The sequence below is a fragment of the Gallus gallus genome, chromosome 7 (genome assembly GCF_016699485.2).
Source record: "Gallus gallus isolate bGalGal1 chromosome 7, bGalGal1.mat.broiler.GRCg7b, whole genome shotgun sequence".
NCBI classification, from domain to species: Eukaryota; Metazoa; Chordata; class Aves; order Galliformes; family Phasianidae; genus Gallus; species Gallus gallus.
This window is the reverse complement of record NC_052538.1, coordinates 25558512-25576535: the sequence shown is the minus strand read 5'-3', so window position 1 is coordinate 25576535 and position 18024 is coordinate 25558512. Positions and strand designations below refer to the sequence as shown.

General features: G+C 47.8%; 1 protein-coding gene across 10 annotated transcripts in view; it reads right to left on the bottom strand.

Annotated features, from left to right (window-relative positions):
* Positions 1–157: 157 nt before the first annotated feature.
* GLI2 (GLI family zinc finger 2) overlaps positions 158–18024 on the bottom strand; it is a 184009-nt gene continuing 166142 nt past the window's right edge. For all 10 annotated transcript variants that reach the window (XM_025152142.2, XM_046943465.1, NM_001271901.2 and 7 more), the window contains 5 exons: positions 16696–16845; positions 13285–13449; positions 9761–10042; positions 6182–6518; positions 158–5285 (listed from right to left, as the gene is read on the bottom strand). In XM_025152142.2, the coding sequence (XP_025007910.2) occupies positions 2929–5285; positions 6182–6518; positions 9761–10042; positions 13285–13449; positions 16696–16845 (3291 nt within the window). In that variant the 3' untranslated portion in view covers positions 158–2928. The remainder of the gene's footprint in view (positions 5286–6181; positions 6519–9760; positions 10043–13284; positions 13450–16695; positions 16846–18024) is intronic.

Here is an 18024-nt window from a genome sequence, read left to right as displayed (position 1 = left end):
AAGGCAGGACCATTGCACATCCATGCAGTGGTACACACCGGGCCCATCCAGCTCCTTACCATCCATTCCTAGGCACTACCAGAGTCCAGCCGTGGCGCTGACAGATGGATGCCAGCCACTATTATCAATAAGAGGTGATAACAACAGTCACAAGGAGTTACGAAAAAAAATTAACTTTTTAATGTACAAAAGGTTTATATACAGTTTCAGCATGTTACCTCCGTTCTTACGATGTAGAAAACAGCTAAAAATGTTCTTAAGATATAAATTTGACAGAACAATTCACCTACAGTACTTTTAGTAATGATGTCTTCTATACATAATATATACAGTGCTGGAATGGTTATTATAATACTATTTCAGTAAATGAAGGAAGACCACGTCTGGAAAGTCTGAGAAATCTCAAGTCATCGGAGATTTGGTTTTGCTTTTGTGTTTGATCTTTTGTTAATGAGATATCTGTGAAGAGGGACTCAGCAGACACCACTGCCCTATGCAGCTGTTGAAAAAAAACCAGATTAGCAGTCAAAGGACACACGAAGGCCTGATTTGACTCAGTACATGGGATGCCCATTTGCACTCCGAGCGTCCAGGACAACATACAACATCCTAAAATACGTACTGCCCTCTTTTCATAAATGCAAAGGCAAGGGCAAGGTCAGCAATTGCAGAATATATACAGCAGACTATAAAACAATCCCTTTACACATACCTTTCACGAGAGACACAAACCAACAGCCAGACACCTTGCTTTGCTTTCCTGTCCTCATGCACCCAGGACATCAGTGGGACCTCAAGGTGAGAGCATCCTGTGCACACCCTTTGCATTTGGGATGAGGTTGGATGAGATCGCAGGACGCTGAGCAGCACCTCCCTGCACCGGCTGTGTTCAGGGCTATTGAGCAGCAGGGCTGTCCCAGCCACCACTGCCAACCCCAACTGCTGGGGTACGAATCAGCACAAAGTTTTCCTGGAGATAGCACGTGATGTTTTCACACCAGCTGGGAACAGTGAGCCTCACACATCAGCTTGTGCAAAAGGAAAGCAGGGATGCTGGGAAACCAGAAAGCACCTTACAGAGCTGTCGCCATCTTATGCAGGGGATGGAGACAGAGGCATGGAGGGGAGATGGGAAGGAGAGAGTGAGACCCTGAAGATGCATTTGGTCAAACTGTGAGAACCTAGGGAGGATGCCGTGCTTGTTCCCTTCAACATATGGGGCAGTGAGAGCAGGATGGGGAGAATCATCCGTGTCCTGCACAGTCAGGATTTAAGCAGGGCCTCCTGCCTGCATGCATCCACCACTTCTACCCTTTTGTCTGGCAACAACAAAAATAAATAATACTATCAGGATTGGCTTCGGTGCCAGTTGAGTCTGGCCTGGAAACAGCTAGTTGTTACTAGAAGCAGTTATATTTTGGTGGAGGATTTTGTTTTGGGAAGCCCTGCTCCTCCCACCTCTTCCCCAAGAATGTTTGCAAGATACTCTCCCAGACAGAGCCACTATTTTGATCCAAATACCTGTTTTGAGACTATCCAGATGTTTGCCTACACTGCAGACTGCAGGTGCAGTGCTGAACTCAACCAGTCTGGGTACAAAGAACAGTCTGTGGGTCGGCCAGGGTGTTCTTTTTGAATACAGCAGCTCTTTTCATGCTGACCAAAGCTGTGAGACAGGTTAACGCAGCACTGGGTGGGTGCCAACAAGCCTCCTTGCAGGGCAGCGTGCATTAGCTCATGATTGGCCTCCTGTTAGTTCTGCCACGTGCCCGATGCATGCACGGGGCCTCGTTAGAGCCCTGCATGGAGTGCATCACCCATCTGCACCCTGGCCAGACAGACCAGCTCCCACAGTGCAGACTGGGCTGAAACAACTGAAAACCCTCCACTGCTACCACTTCTCAATCTGTGAGCGCTTTATCTTAGAAAACCTAAAGGAATGCAAAGCTGTGGCAAAGCTGCACGGGGATATGGTAATGCATGCTTCAGAAACACAACATTAAAAAGGTATTCAGGACCCTTATAGAAGTCCCAGCATCGCTCAGAGGGCACAGCTGTGCGTGTGTCAGCCTGCACACTGCAGCCTTCCTGCCACAGGGGATTATTTCCCAGTGATTGCTGTTCCCGGGCCCCTGCTCCACTCGGCACTTGATATAAACCACGTTGTAAACACATCTGATCAAAGAGTGCATTCACCTTTCAAGTGTCTCATCAATGCGTCTTTCCAATGTTTTCTCAGAAACACCGCTATGTTTTCATAAATGTACATTTCATATACGCTTCTGGCAATACACTATATTTGATTTTTAAAGGAAGAGAGGCCTTGGCTATTAAACACGAAAGCACGGTAAGGCACTTTGCTGAGAAGCCGCTTGGAATCCATGTTCTTTGCAAGGTACGAAGGTATTTACGGTACAAAACAATACTGCTGGCAGAGGGCTTGTTTGGAGACACAACGAACCACTGCTCTCATCAGAGTGGCATACATAGTATGGCTTTAATTCTGATCAAAATCATGTCCTCCCTTTTTTTTCCTGGGGTGGGCTGAAACTGGAATATTTGCAAACATAACTAAAGGGAAATGATGGGGAGAGCTGTCTACAGGGATGGAAGGGAGGTTTCGTCTTTAACCATGCAGTCTCCTAGCCTGGTGGCAATACCGTTCAGTGCTCTGGGGAACAAAGCCAAAAGTAATACTACAGGTGCACCTCTGTGGTGCTGATCTGCCTGGATGTAGTTTACATAACTCCGTACAGAGACTTACTTTTTCTTTTTTACTTTGAATCCCTTTAAGGTATTTAATACTTAAAAAAAAAAAAAAAAAAAAAAAAAGTCTACTCTATTGGAACAGATTATTTTTCAAAAGCACATTGAAAAACCTGCTTTACACAGACCCCTTGGATAGCGCTCAGGCCTTGTGCTTTACTGTTAGGACATCATGTTGAGAAATTTACTCTCTTCTGCCAGGGTGGTCAGCATGGAGCTCATATCTCCTATTGCCATATTGCTTATTCCCGTGGGTATGGTGGGCAGAGTCAGAGAGTTTCGTGGAGTCGTCAGGCGAGAGGAGTTCTGGGAGAGGTTCTGCAGGATGCTGGGGCTCAGGGTTCCTGACATCAGGCTCGAGTGGTCCCCATCGTCCATGATGGCATCAAAATCTATCTGGGGCGGCTCAAGACCTTGTGAGTCCACCGTGCTGGACACCTGGTTGGTGCCCGGGGATGGCAGAGCGGCCGGCTTGCCGCTCAGTGCGCACTGCTGCTGCCTGACCCTGCAGTCCGAGTGATTATCAAAGCCGCTGTTTTGTTCGTACATGTGGATTTGACCATAATAGTACATCAAATTATTTTCCCTCGTGCCATCCGCGCACTGTTGGGTCGATGCTGGCAACACGTCGCCGGTTCTTTTATGCACAGCCTCCACCGCCTCCTGGCCCGGGCTCATGGTGTTTGTAGGGTGGGGAGTTCTCATGTAGCCCAGCTGCTGCACGGTGCGGAGGCCTCGAGGCCTGTTGGCCGGGCTGGGCTCAGCGGGGGGACGAGGTTGGACCATGCCGGGTGGATACGTCTGCGCCGCCGAACCCATCATGCTCTGCTGGGGCTCAAAGCTCTGCTGGTTGGAGGGCATGATGGGCTGATGGAAAGCCTCCTGAGCCATGGGGAAGTTCATGTGGGTTGGCTGAGATGAGTAGTTCTGCTGGCTCGGTTCGTGCATGACCTGGTTCAGCATTGTGCGCTCGCTGTTGCTGCTGACCATTAAGGATGGGTCGGTCGCCATGTCCATTTGCTGAGGGTGGAGGTGGGGCCCAGACTTTGTCGCCATGTTGCTACAAGAAGGAGAGAGCTGATTTGGGTTGCCATTGATTGCACTGGGGCTCAGCATCTGATGAGCTTGGTTATACCCTGCCTGCGAGCCCAGATCAGGGTTCATCCCTGGGCCTAGGCTCATTGGCTGCTGCCGCAGCTGCATACAGTTTAGCCTCTGCCCATCCATGCCCACATTTCTTTGCATAAAGCTCTGCTGTGTTACATTCATGCTGTTCTCTGGTAGCTGCATCTGCTGCTGGTTGTAGCTCTGGTACTGACCAAAGTTCTGCTTCTGCTGGACCACTGCTAAGTTCCCTTGCGAAAACTGCTGCTTGGATTGATTGGACATGAGATCAACTGTACCCGAGCTTACTTCGTTCCACTGGACAGGCATGTTATTTTTATTCATGTCTGAGGGCGCGTCAAAGCTCATGGGACACTCTGCCATCATGGGCCCCAAATGGCTCATGCTCGCCTCGGCCACCGCCATCCTGCGCTGGCTGGGAAAGGCTGGGGGCTGCAGCTTCCCGCCTCCCTGGAAGCTCTGCATCTCATTGCTGTACCCGATGGAAGTGCTCTCAGCTGCTGTCCCATTGTTCTGAGATTTGATGTACTGCACCACATCATCTGGCAGCATAATGTCATCATCTCCAACAGGCACCTCTGCCTCCCCAGACATGGCTTCCATAGTGACGTTTTCACTGATGCTCAGTGGCCGGGGTGAGTAGGTGTGCCGGGCAAGACTCCCGTCAGAGCGCCCATAGCTCTGCATGCTGAAATTCCTCCGGTCTGCAGGATGTGGAGGATGGAAGGGGTTCATGCTGTTGGTGCTGTTGAAGCGGTGAACTCTCGGGAGGGCCTGGGGCTCTCCAGCAGGTCTCCTCACGGGGTCGCTCGCCCGTCTCGTGCAGTTGCCTGGAACCTCATGGGGAAATGCTGCGGTGGATGTGTAGCCATAGGTGTTGCCATCACTGCAACGCCTGGGGCCTGGTGGGAGGCGAATGGAGGGCAAGGTGGGCTCTGGTCCATCCATAAGTGAGATTCTGTTCTTCAGGGTCATCCTCTCCATGTTTGGAAGAGGCGTTGGAGGAGGGCCCCCTGTGGCAGCAGCATACTTGGCTTTCAGCCTGTAGTGCTGAGCTGGTGTGAGGTTCAGTAGGCCCGGCATCCCGCTGCACTGGCTCGCCTCACTTGACCGGCGGGAAGCATCTGTTGAAATCGGATCATAAGAGTCAGCAGAGCTCGTGTTATTGGGACGGTGCCCGAGCTGTGAAGCCTCGCTGGAGCGGCGGCTGGAGAAGTATGGGGAAATCCCTGATGATCTGCGGCTCACGGTGTAGGCAGAGCTGATGGTGCTTGTCGTACTATCACGGCGCTCATTGATTTGGTTCAGCATCGTAACCTCATTGACAGACAGCTCCATTATTCTTGGGTTAGGCAGCGTAGCAGAAGAACCACCACTGTTTTCTAGAATAGAGCCTAAGAGAAAGATTGTGGGGAAGGAAAAGATTTAGTCAATTGAGAAATTCCAGTTGATAATATTCTTGGTTCCAAAACAGAGACGCAATAAGGCACCCCAAAGCCCAGCTGCTGACGAAGTGCCTCCACATGAGCTTCTCCTAGTGGGGAAAAAGTGGGACTGGTGTGAACCATGCTACAGGGCAAATGAGTAGCTGCAATCACAGCTGCTTACTGGAACAGAAACACAACAGTCAGGAACAGGAGGCTGCCAGACCAAAAGGTGACAGTCAAGGGTTCTTTCCAGACTAAACCAAGAAGCTTCAATATACTAAGCCTGAGGTTCAGTGCAAACAAGGACCTTGAGACCCCTTGGCAAAGAAGAGGAGCACAAAAGGGATCATAAAGATACCTTTATCAGGAATCCCCAGCCATGGGAAAACTAGTACATGAAGCTGTAGGCAATAGCCAGTATTGCTACTGGCTATTACTCTTGAAGTAACAAAGGCCTGCCAGGGCAAGAAGAAGTATGGAGGGCTTGTCTGGCTTGCTGCTGTGCTCCAGCAGTCTCTTTGGAAACACATCAGCCCTTGGAGAACTGTTACTGTTGGAATAAATCCAAGTAGTCTTGTGGCTGCTGCCACCAGGATGCTAAAGACTTCTGTAACTGGGTTCTGGACAAGCCCGGGGATAAGATTCCTCTGCCTCCCCTCATAGCTCTGCAGTCCAGGTTTCTTTTGCACGTAACCAGACAGCTATGCTTCCACTCAAGCCCTCCATTTTACCTAACATCTCTATCCAGCAATGGCTGACTCAGAGGTCATAAGAAACAATCCTACAGGGCAGACTCTTGGTTATGAGACCTGAGACAAATTCTGGAGGGTTCCTACAGGACAAGGCCTAGGCCCATGGCTTACCATTTCCTGAAATGGGAGGCAGCTTGGTGTTTCTGCCTTGTGGAGCTGGGTTCACCCATGAGCAGGAATCCTTAACTGTCTTGAGTTTCTCTTTCTTGAGCTGTTCAAGTCGTTGCATTGTCGTCATGTGTTTCCTCAGCTGCAGGCTGACTGTCAAGTTACCAGATGAGACCGTTGAGTCCACAACAGGAGCGTTGTCATCCAACGCCGTCAGATCTCCCAGACTTCCCCCGCTGTGCATGTTCATTTCTACTCCACTGTCATTGTTGTTGGTGCTGCCCAGGGGTGACGGCTCACTGCTGCATGATGACTGGCCACCAGGACTGGACTGACACATCTTGGGAAGGAACAGAGGAGGAGTTGGACAAGTGAAAAGAAACCAGGAGCTCAGTACCCTCAATGGGCTCCATGTTTGGCCCTATCCCACGCGTCCCCTCATGTTACCCTTCTCTGCCACAGGATCTCAGCTCGACCAGGGAGCATGGACAACTTCCCTGGGGAGGAGAGCAGGGCATCACCTGCAGCTGGAGAAACTACGGTGCGTTCAAGTGGAGGGTGGAGAGGAACCAAAGAATGTTCCAGCAAAAGATTAAGGGGCAGATGCTTCTTGAAGAAAAGCGGCACATGCTACCTGGTGCAAGGCATATTGCAGCAAGCAGTGGTTTATCTAACACAGGATCAAAGCCTACGTATTTCAAAGACAACGTATTTCTGTCCATTCTATCATATAATTAGATTAGCTGACAAACTTCCCAGACAGGTAAAAACCTCGTTCACTGTTTGCAAGCTCCCACTTACAGATAAGACAGATAAGCAGCATAAATACTTACTTTATTTACATTAGAAATTGCACATTGGGTAGTTTATTTGCAGTAGACACTAAAAGGTCTGAACTTTCTCTGAGGTAGCACTGGTGCTACCCAACAGGACACCTAGCTTCTCTGCTTGAAGCCCACGCTCCAGCAACTATCAGAAAGTGGGAGCACTGAAAAGGCAACAAACTTTGCCTGAGGCCAAGGTGGGAGTGCAGGGTGATGTTTTACTGTTTTACAGCAGCTCTCACTGGCAGGTCTGACTGGCTCTGATGGCCTCATAGCCCTTCAATCAGGATGACAGAGACTGCAATCCTGGGATTTAATGGTGAATTGTGATACTCAGAACAACACGATAGTGAGAGTCCTGAGGCATTGTTATGTTCTCTTTTTTCTGTGTTTGAGCAAATATCCTCTGTTCCCCACTGCTGCTTTGCTCTGCGTGCCTCCACCTCCTCTCTGCGGGGTTAGCGGGAGACAGGAGGTCTGCTAGAGACCATACTTTATTCAGCAATTTTAATACAAAGGATTTCTTTGCTCACCTTAGTACCGACTGTCCTTAGGAAGGTAGAGTAAGGAAGGGTAAGCAGGAATAAAGAACAAGTTGTTAGGACAAAGACAGCAACGACAGAAAAGACCATGTTAGTATATGGAGGAAGAGGGGAGTGCAGAATACAACACAAATTGCTAATATTTCCTCATTCCATACCCTGCCTTCCCTGCCATAGTATCACAGAACAGCTTGGGTTGGAAAGAAACTCTAAAGTCATCTAGTCCAACACCCCTCCATGAGCATACCTTCCACCAGATCAGATTGCCCAAAGTCCCACCCAACCTGGTCCTGAACGCTTCCCGGGATGGGGCATCCACAGCATCTCCAGGCAGCCTATTCCTGTGCCTCACCACCCTCTGAGGAAAGATTTTCTTGGATATATCTAATCTAAATCTCCCCTCTTTTAGTGTAAAGCCATTACCCCTAGTCCTACTTCTACAGACCCTGGTAAAACTTCTCTCTCCATCATTCTTAAATGCCCCTTTTCAGTTTGTGGGCTCAGACAAAAGCCCCTTGGAAGGACCTCCCACCAGTCTCTGTGGGTTTAGGATTAGACCAAAGATGGGTCAACACACAGGGCCTCAGAATTAAGGGAAGGAGTGAAACATCTCACCCCTCCCACTACACTGATTTTAACCAGGAAATGTGAGATAATCCTCCAGGTTAGATGCTGCCCCTTATTCATGCACGGGTGAGGTACTGGAAAGGGAGAGTGTAGAGGATCAGTGGACACATGGGTCCTGCTGTCAGTGAGACAGCTTGGAAGCAGCCCTGGGAGCACAGAGAGCTGGGAAAACAAGCCCACACCTTCTGAAGAAACTGGGTGGGGAGCTGTGATTGTGTTTTTGTTTTCATAATAATAATAATAAAAAAAAAACACATGGAGGAAAAGTACTGGAGAGAGGTCCTTCTGTTCAGTGGTTCTCACAGACCATTTTTATAACCCAGTGCAGAGTATTATTAAGGTAAAACTGTTCTTTTAGTCAGAGACATTTTGGATGTGAAAATGCTCAAATCCTTCATAACCAAAACACGAAACTCATTACTAATTTGTTAAAAATTACATCCCTTAGTCTTTTTCAGAAAATCTTTGTCCTTTCGGGTTATGTTGTTTGGTTGGAACAGTAATCTTTTAGCCTGGATTCAAATCAAGAAAATACATATTTTGGAGTTCAAAGTCCTTCCAGCTCTACTGAGAAGTCTGGGGAATGTATTTACACCCTCCTTCAAAGGTGAAGGCCATTTCTGCCACATCCGGCCCATATTCTGCCACACTCTGAACTGGTGCAGGAGACCAGAACTTCGGGAATGAACGTAAAGAGTACTATCAAAAGGCAAAAGTGCTCCTATGCATTCAGTGCCCCATCTCCTTCACCAGCAGCAGTATTCAGAGGAGCAGGTGGGCTCCCTGCATGCGCTGGATGAGGTTTGAATGCACTTGGGCTCATCACTGTATGTACTTTGTTAGCACCACTGGCCATGCTACTGCCTAGTGCAGAGTTGCTGTAATGGCTAGAATGTTGTTAAATAGTCTTTGTTTCAGTTTGTGGCAACTCATGGGGCTGTAAAGTAGAATCACGGTTGACTGTAAGGTCATATTCTGTGAGCCAAAGAAGAAGGACTGTTCATTTCAGCTCACCTGTTTTTGCAGGCATCACTTCCCCACCCTGTCATCCCACCACAATCTTTCCTGGCAGATGGGGGTCCTACAGTGAACTGGAATAATCCTGAGCAATTAGATCTAGCTGGGACAGAGGGTTGGACTAGATGATCTCAAGACACCCCTGTTAAGCCCAGTGAAAGAAAAACAGTGAGGGAGGTGGGGAAGGAGGAGGAGAAAAGGGATGGACTTCTGCTTCAAGACACATTCATCAATCTGTGTCCTACATCTCTTGCGCAATTTAAATTGGTGAAGAGGGTACTGTAAATCTGTGATATTGCCACGTTTTACCCAAGTGCAGAACACAGGCAGGCCAAGCAAGATACTAGATATCACATAGCCCCCGTGACTCCATGGATGGAAATTTCTGCTGCTGGGTAGGAAAGTACAAAATGTTCTGGACTGTGCCCTGACCTGCAGTCTCAACTCTGGACTTGAACTCTAGGGTGTGGGCAGCTGAAGAGCAACTGTAAATGGCATGCAATGCTTCACGCCCCCACTGTACTGCAGAAATTAGGAACCGTGTGAGTTCTGCTAAGAGCAACTGCTCTTACCACAGAATTCTCTGTTTTTATCGTTTTGACTTGTAAGCAATCCTCCATGCTCCTCGTGGTACTGTTGGCCTCGGGGCTCTCCTCTGACACCTTACTGCTCTGCTTGGCGCTCGCCTCGTTGTCCCCATTTTCCTTGAGCGGAGGCGGCCTTGGGTGGACATCGTTGCGCTGTTTCTTTGTGACGTGGGCATCAGGTCCGTGTACGGTCTTGACGTGTTTCCTGAGGGAACTAGGGTCTGTGTACCTCTTTGTGCAGCCAGGGATCTTACAGACATAGGGTTTCTGTAAATAAAAGCAGATATCGTATTATATTTAGAGCAAGCCCCAATATTCCAGGTGCACTGTATAGGCCAAGAGAATATAGTGAATATGGCTGCTGGCAGCAACAAAATGTGGGGCATCTGCTCCACAGGGTTTTCCAAGACCAAGATACTCCAGATGTGATCTATGGGCTGCTGCTGATCTACACAGACCTGGCCAGTCATTTGATGTTGGCTAAACTCCTTGTTTTCAGTTGTTGGATTAAAAGACAGCTAAGAATTCATGAAATACTTTCCTAATATTACTTTCCCGTGTATGTATTTGCTTGGGTGGCCACAGGAATGTTTCCTGATTACAAATGGGTGGGAGGTGATGTAGAGGGCTGGCCGTAAGGCATTCTCTCTGCTAAGGTGGGGTCTGCACTGGGAAAATGCCTGAGACCTGGCTGATGGAATTCCAGCAAAACCAAGCCGGACCAGAGTAACCCTACACAATCTATCATACCACTCCAGCACCTGTCGCCTTGAAATCTGTTATTGTGCAAAACAAACCACAGACATGCAATGTTTTTTTCAGATGATAGTGCTCTAGTCCTGAATTCATGAATCATTGATTGCCACAGGAAAACAAGGATGAAGCCATGCTTCTGAAAACAGAAGTCAGCAAACAGATACTTTTCTTCCTTTTCTTCTTTTAACTTCTTTTTTTTTTTTTTTATTGAGCTTCCAATTCGAAGTGCATTAGCACCACAGTTGTTTGAGCTGGTGCTGCTGTGCTGGAAGCTCTGAATTCATCACAAGTTCCACCTTCAGCCTCACAGCTACTCTAAGTATTTTTCTGCCAATGCATTGAAATAGATCCACAAAAAAAAAAAAAAAAAAAAAGGCATTCCGATAGATGCTGTTTGAAGGCTTCCCAAAATGACCATTCTTATTCTTTTTTTTTAATCTGTTTTCTAATGTTATCCAGAAACCTGAGTGAAAAAATACAAAGGGGTGCGTATTCTTTGCAGAAAGCAACTGAGATCACATGAAAAACACCAAAAGTCTGTTTCCTATTCAAAAACATGCTTCCTGGCTGATCTTGGCAGACCATTTGAACAAACTAAATGCTTCTAACACCACACTGAGGTAAATATTTAATATATTTTAACGCTGGGTAAACCAAGGCACAAAAAGTAAAATAGTTTGTTTATGAATCTCATGCAACTCCTCCTATGAGGCATTATAGAAATATTATTACTGCTACTAAAACTCACTCTAAAGAGTAGATACCACTCCTGTGCTAAAAAAGCAGCATTAAACAGTTCAATGCTACAGGAAGCAATAGAAGAGGGAAGAATTCCTATCTGTTATCTGAATCTTTAATTTGTGTTGTTGGATGCAGCCTGTGTAGGGTATCAGCATATCAGGTCAGGGTCCACAAGGAGCTGGATGTTTCTGCCCTACAGCTTCAACTTTGTGCAAAATGGGAATGCAGAGGAGTAGGCACCTTGCATCCAACCTTTGCTTACATGAAGAGTCGAGTCATCACAGACCTTGTGCAGCTCCTGATCTGGATCACTTGGGAAGCTGAACCCATTTGAAGAAATGTAATGTAATAATACAGCCAAAGGCAAAACTTCCATATGTAGGAATGTGGGACATCTCTCGGACAAACAGAAGGGAAGACTCTGGCATGCCTAGGAGGGATCCTGGAAAAGCTCTAGGGATGGGAGTTCAAGTGATCTATGTGCAAAAAATTATTCACATAGTAAAATTAGTTCACATGTGCTTCAATGTGCACAAACTGGTCAGAGAGTCTGCATCCAGTACTGAAAGTTGTACAGGAAGTCTTGGTCCACCCAAGTAAGGATCCTTCTGGATGGAAGAGGCACGCAAAATTGATCTAAGATAGGAAACAGTGCTGTACTAGCAGGAGACTTCAGTGCCTTGATTGACGTACTTAACATGAGAGAAAGAAGAGCAGCTTAGCAGCGTAGTGCTGTGGAAGGGAAATAGCAACAATGAAAGAGACATTGCATCCAACACTGGAGGAAGGCAAAGGAAGCTTCCAGGGCTGGAAAACAAGCTATTTCTAACACATGAAGCTGTATCAGTGAGAGTAAATCATCCTGTCTACCTCCCAGTAGAAGAAGCTTTAACAGAAAACAAATTTTGTTTTAACCAAACATCAGCTATTGAGAATGCAGGCTTGGCTGCTCAGCAAGTGAGAGGTTGCTTGTCCTCTTGGTCACTCCTGACCTCAGGGTCTGCACAGCCTTGAACCAACCCCAGTGCAGATACGGGTTAATTTTAACCTTCATCTTGCTGAGGAAATAGCTCACAGGCAAAGGACAACAGTGGCATTTGGGTTCATACCCTAACAAATTAAAATAATACTGGGATCCAGGTCTCAGCATCACACAGAACAAAAGGGCGCCCTAGAGTCTGAATCCTTATTCTGACTTCAACAGAAGAGCTTCAACCTACAGAGCTGCGGTTATTACTGGCAGATATTATGATGCCAGAGATAGAAATCCTCCCCCAAAGCCATTTGTAGACACAGCATCTCTTTAAAAAGCTCTCATCCATGGCACTTGCGTTCCACTCTCCAATAGTCTATATTTAACAGTTGCAAATTAGGCTGCAGACTGAATTCTTCATGGCTGCAAACATTATTAGAACTTCAGAGTGTTGTTTTTTCTCCCTCTGTCAGCTAATTAGTGGTAATATAAATTTCAATCGTCGGCTATGGTTGATTGCAACAGACCATCACATGCGTTACAATAAAGGCAATTTCCTCTGCTCCCCTACTACTAATAGTGGGTCTTAATTAGCCAAGGTTAACAAAGCATTGCATTGTGCTCTATCATTGCACATCAAACGATGGAGGAAGTATTATTTCCAGAGTGTCAGAATCCCGTGTAGATGTTATACTACTGCAAGTCTGTGCCACACTAACATGAAACACCACATGCACAAATCCACGATCCTATTCACACTATTAAGAATTATAAATTTGGAAAACGCTCACTTTAATTTCCAAAGCCGATTACGAAGTTTGCATACTTTAACATCTGTTTATGATTTCAAACATGGCTTTCATAAATATAAAGCTAATGTGGTCTGGCTCTCCAACAAAATAAATCCCATTAAAAAATAAGAAAAACCTCTCATTACAGTAGGTTTCTTTTTACATGAGTCCAGCGTGTAAAGTGCATGTTTATTGTCAGCAAAATTAAAAGAGAGCCCTCCGTTGAGCTGCGGTGAGCCCAGGCTTACCTCATTGGAATGCGTCCTGTTCTGGTGCTTGGCTCTATCCGAGGCATTGGAAAAGGCTTTATTGCAGCCTTCGTGTTCACAGACGTAAGGTTTTTCTCCAGTGTGGGACCTCAGGTGTGTCTTTAAGTTCTCCAGGCGGGAGTAAGCCTTGGAGCAACCCTCAAACTGAAAGAAAAAAACACAACAACAACATAAGAGGGGTGATTAATTAACCAGAAAAATTTGATTTCCCTCCTGCCTAAACCCTTCTCATCTGTTTCTCATTCTTTCTTTTTTTTTTTTCCTCCTTCCCTTTAAAGGGCTTGTGTTTTAGGGAACAACATCCACTTTGTTGGGAGAATTCCCCTCCCTAGGCAGGCTGAGTTTCAGCGGTGACTCACACTTAAGGTGCTGCTCCTTGTCGGGCACACACCTGACATTTCAACTAGAAACTGCTTTTTCCAGCGGGGCTGAACAGCCCTCCATTCTCTTAGACATCCCCTTGCAACTAACGTACTCAGAGATGGAGGTCCTTTCCTCTCACCCAGAGAACTGATGGCTTCTCGACAGCTTGACCAGCCTTGCAGCTTCCCTAGCTCCAGAGCTGGAAAGACCAGACCATTCTCTAACACACAAGTAAAAATCTAGCAAGCTTTGAAGTTTCCCAAATTACAGCTTGGGTCTACTCTCGGAAGATGCTGTGGTCAGGCTGTCTGACATTACCAGTTTGAAAAACAAGGCTCTCAATCTTGAAGACAGATGGATTCTTGGATGAGAGTACAGGCCAGAAGCCTTGCTCCTGGAAGGAAACCAGCTGCCCACACAACGAGAAGGAACAGCTTGGGAGATACAGTCAGGCTTCAGGAGATGCGGTCCCGCCACCCTCTGCTCCGTTTGGAAGTTTCTCCCTGCACCTGCCCCATCTGCAGCATGAAGGATCTCGCCAGTCACTCAAATCCAGGAGGTTGTCTTAAACGCTCATTGATGAGGAATGTGGGAACTTACAAATGCTGAATTTTAAGAAATGCAGGCTTCCTTCCAAATTCTGGCTGAATGCAGCCCTTACACCAACCACAGGGTGAACTTAGGTGCAGTAGTTCAGGTGCCACTGTCCTGACTGTGCAGATAGGGCTCCTCTAACTAGGTTCTCCCATTCCTTGTTATCTAGGATGCCAGCACATGGGCACAGGATGATCCTATACAGTTTCGCTGTGCTGGAAAAGACACAGGGTTACTCAGGTATCCCTTTATGGTCTGGCATGGGGATGGTGGAAATAAGGGCTCTGTGATCTTCTGATACCCAGATCTCTTCAAGGAACATCCTTCCAGAGATGATTCCTCCTGTAGGTATATTTGGGTGGGACGAATCTGGTTTGCCTTACTCAGACAACCTTCCTCAGCCCATGAGACCCACGGAACATGCCATGACTGCAAAGTAGCACAGTATAGCATTTCCCTCCCTTGGCATAGACAGACAGTCCTTTACAACTGGAGTCATTTATGGTTATTGAAACACATCATTCCACTCGCTGAAAAACAAAAGGAACTCAGCATGAGTTCAACTCAAGTGTCCATTCTGGTTTTGTTGGATACTGACACAAAAAATGCATTTAAAGAAGAAAAATTCTGAGGTCCCATTTTCAAATAAGATCTTCTCAGCAAAGCATCCTATGTTTGTTCACAGAGGTTGTTCCCACTCTTAAGCGTGGATTTGATTATGTCAGTGGGAGTTCTGGTTGTCATCTGTTGAAACAATTCTCTACCGGATCCCAAGCTGCAATGGGGTTCATCTGTAGCTTTATGTACACCACAAACTTCTTGTCTGAAATGAATGGCACTTGGAAAAATCACTGCCAGACATGGGCAAGGAATGCTCTGCCAAAGAAGGGCACCATCTGTGCAGCTTCCATGTATCCCAGGCAATTGGAAATGGTCAGCGCTCCACTTCAGAGAGAGCTGCTACGACACATCACACGCAGAAAGACCACAGTTCTCCTGCAGGCAGAGGATGGCTCAAGACTGCAAACTCCCACAGCCCTGTCATTGCTCCAGTGAGAGAAAACCAAGACTGGAGCGAGGCGGGACTGAGCAGCAGTGGATTTTCCTGCTCCACTTCAGCACTGAAGAAGTCCCTGCTACTTTTCACCTTCTCAGTCCCTTCACCTGCAAGGGCAGGGCTAGTCTTCCCTTCCTCCTCACTTTGCAGCACACCACCGATCAATACTCCTTGATACTTTCAAAAGTAAGATTGGTAAAGCACGAGAACTGGACAAGGTGCTTTAGAAGATTAAAACAAAAGACATGGCCCCATGCCCTGGGGAGCTTAGACTCTAAATTAAATGAACACAGGGCTGGAAGATTGATAAAAGAGTTGTGCACCAAGCAAATAATACATATCCTGATATTTGTAAGCAGGAGCTGAGACAGAGTTGGCGGGGAGCAGGGCTGGAAGTGACTAATGCAGCAGAAGAGGGGGGAGATACTGGAGGAGGGCTTGGACATCTGCCAAGCAGAAAGATAGGCTCATCCTGGAGACCCTGGGGAGAGGAGCAGCATAATGCTGGCGGTGGAAGAGGTACTGGCAAGAGGAAAAGGGTGGGAGCAGAGGATAGCAAAAGATACGGCTGGACCCTAGGGCTGAGGCATATGTGGGAAGAGAGGACATCCTCTCCTACCAGCTGGCCACAGCCACTGAACTCCATGGCTCACTTCTTTCCAATGTGTTCTCTCATGCATCCTTGTCTGCTCCAAATCAGCCAGTGGCTTGATGAGAGACTCCACGTGGGATGGGAGACATAGGCTTCAACCCCCCAAGGCTGAGGAAGAGGTTAGCCTCTACCCACAGGACTGAGATACAAAACAATATCCTACACTCTTCCTCAGCCAGTGATTAATGCTAGGTGCCACACTGTGTGCATGCAGAAGGTTTGGGAACAGTGCTCCTCCTGAGGTTTAAGCACCCCAGGGTTCACATCACCTCTGAATTAAGATAGGGGAGGCAGGAGGTGTTGGCCCAGACCCCCAGGCTTGTGTGCATGTCCAGGTACATGGGTGCAGGTAACTTGTAGCCCCCAGCAGTAGTGCTAGGCAATGCTGAATGCAACGCTGAATTACACACAACCAAGGCTGGCTGCTTCCCTATAGTGTGGTGCTCCTGAGTTTCCTTCTTGGACACAAGCACCACGTTGCCTTTTTTGCACATTAAGTCACCTGTCCTGAGTCACTCTATATCTCTGCAGTAGAGCTGAACCCAGTTTCCCCACAAAATGCAGTTTTGCCCACCAGACTCAACTGCCCTCCTCCTGGTGCACCTGCACTGTCCCCAGGGTGCAACCTGCAAGCAGAGATGACCCTGTCTGCACATGTTTGTGACCCAAAATTCAGTGTCCCAATTGCCAAGCTGAGAAGTTCTGCACGCCCCTGCCAGCTCACCGTGCACTTGTGGGGCTTCTCTCCAGTGTGCCTTCGCATGTGCACCACCAGCATGTATTGAGCTTTGAAGGGCTTCTGCTCCCGCGTGCAGTCCTGCCAGCGGCAGACAAACTCCTTCTTCTCCCCATGGATATGATCATTGTTGATGTGCTGGTGGGAGAGAAGGGAGAAACAGGTCACTTCTGGAAGAGCTGATGCCAGCAAAGCACAGATGGTGTTCCCAAAACCAGCCATGCCCTCCCCGGTGCTTGTCATTGGGCACTGCACCTGGGTGCCAGGTGCACAGATAACCCCAATAACCCCTCTGTCCACAGGGACACAGAGACCAATGCTGTGGTCTGGCAAGTCCAGCTGGGTGCTGGGTCCAAAGCAGCTATAAATCAGACGTTTGCCATAAATGCTGCAAAAGCAATGGGTACATGCAGTGCCAGGGAGCAAGGAGCTCTCTTGGTGTCTCCTGGGTGCCCAGTCTCTCTCCTGTCTCACTGGTGCCCAGTGCCAGTGCTAATGGGTGAAGGGAGGATGATGCTAGTGGACAATAGTTAACAGGAGTTGGACTCAATGATAATTATGGGTCCCTTCCAACTCAGGATTCTATGACAGTATCATTTCTGTCTGCTGAAACCTCTCACAGCACACCACACAGCCAGGACCCCTTTGTGGAGGGATGCCAAAAGAGGGGGCAGAGGAGACGAGCCAGCGTGGTGCTGGCCCTGAAACCTCCACTTGCCTCAGAGTGTGGCTGGCAGGAAATGACAGCAGCTGAGAGCTATGTGCTAGGCAGAGTTTGGCAGCCCCAGTGACTACTGATTTCTCGGGTCCCTAAAATCCTCCTTCTGCGTGCTGAAAAGTCAGCCCCAGAACAATGCCTTCATCTTTCCTGAGAGGAAGATGAGGAAGATGAGGGTTGCTTTTCACCATCCAGAGGCAGGTGAAGCCCTGATGAAAATAAAGAGTCAGAGACCGGCCCATTGGCTCCAGCAGCAGCCTTGTCTCTTTGAATGGGTGTCTTGCTGCCAAAAATAATGCCTGTCCTTGCTCCTGTGTTTTCAGCAGACATTCACTGACAGGAAATCCTAAAATAAACCACTTTGGGTTTGGGTTTTGTTTTTCTGTGCTGAGATTTTTTTCCAGTCCCCATCTCCACCCCCTGGCCAAGGCCAGGCACACATGTTGTGGCTTGGGATGGGATTTGTCGGGGTGGCGGGGCAGCGTGAGGACACAGAAACTCAGGAAAACAGAGCAGTGTGCCTTCATGGCCCCGGCTGACTCAAGTCTAGCATTCCATACGCCATGACCCAGGCCTGGGGACAAAGACCTGCCACACAT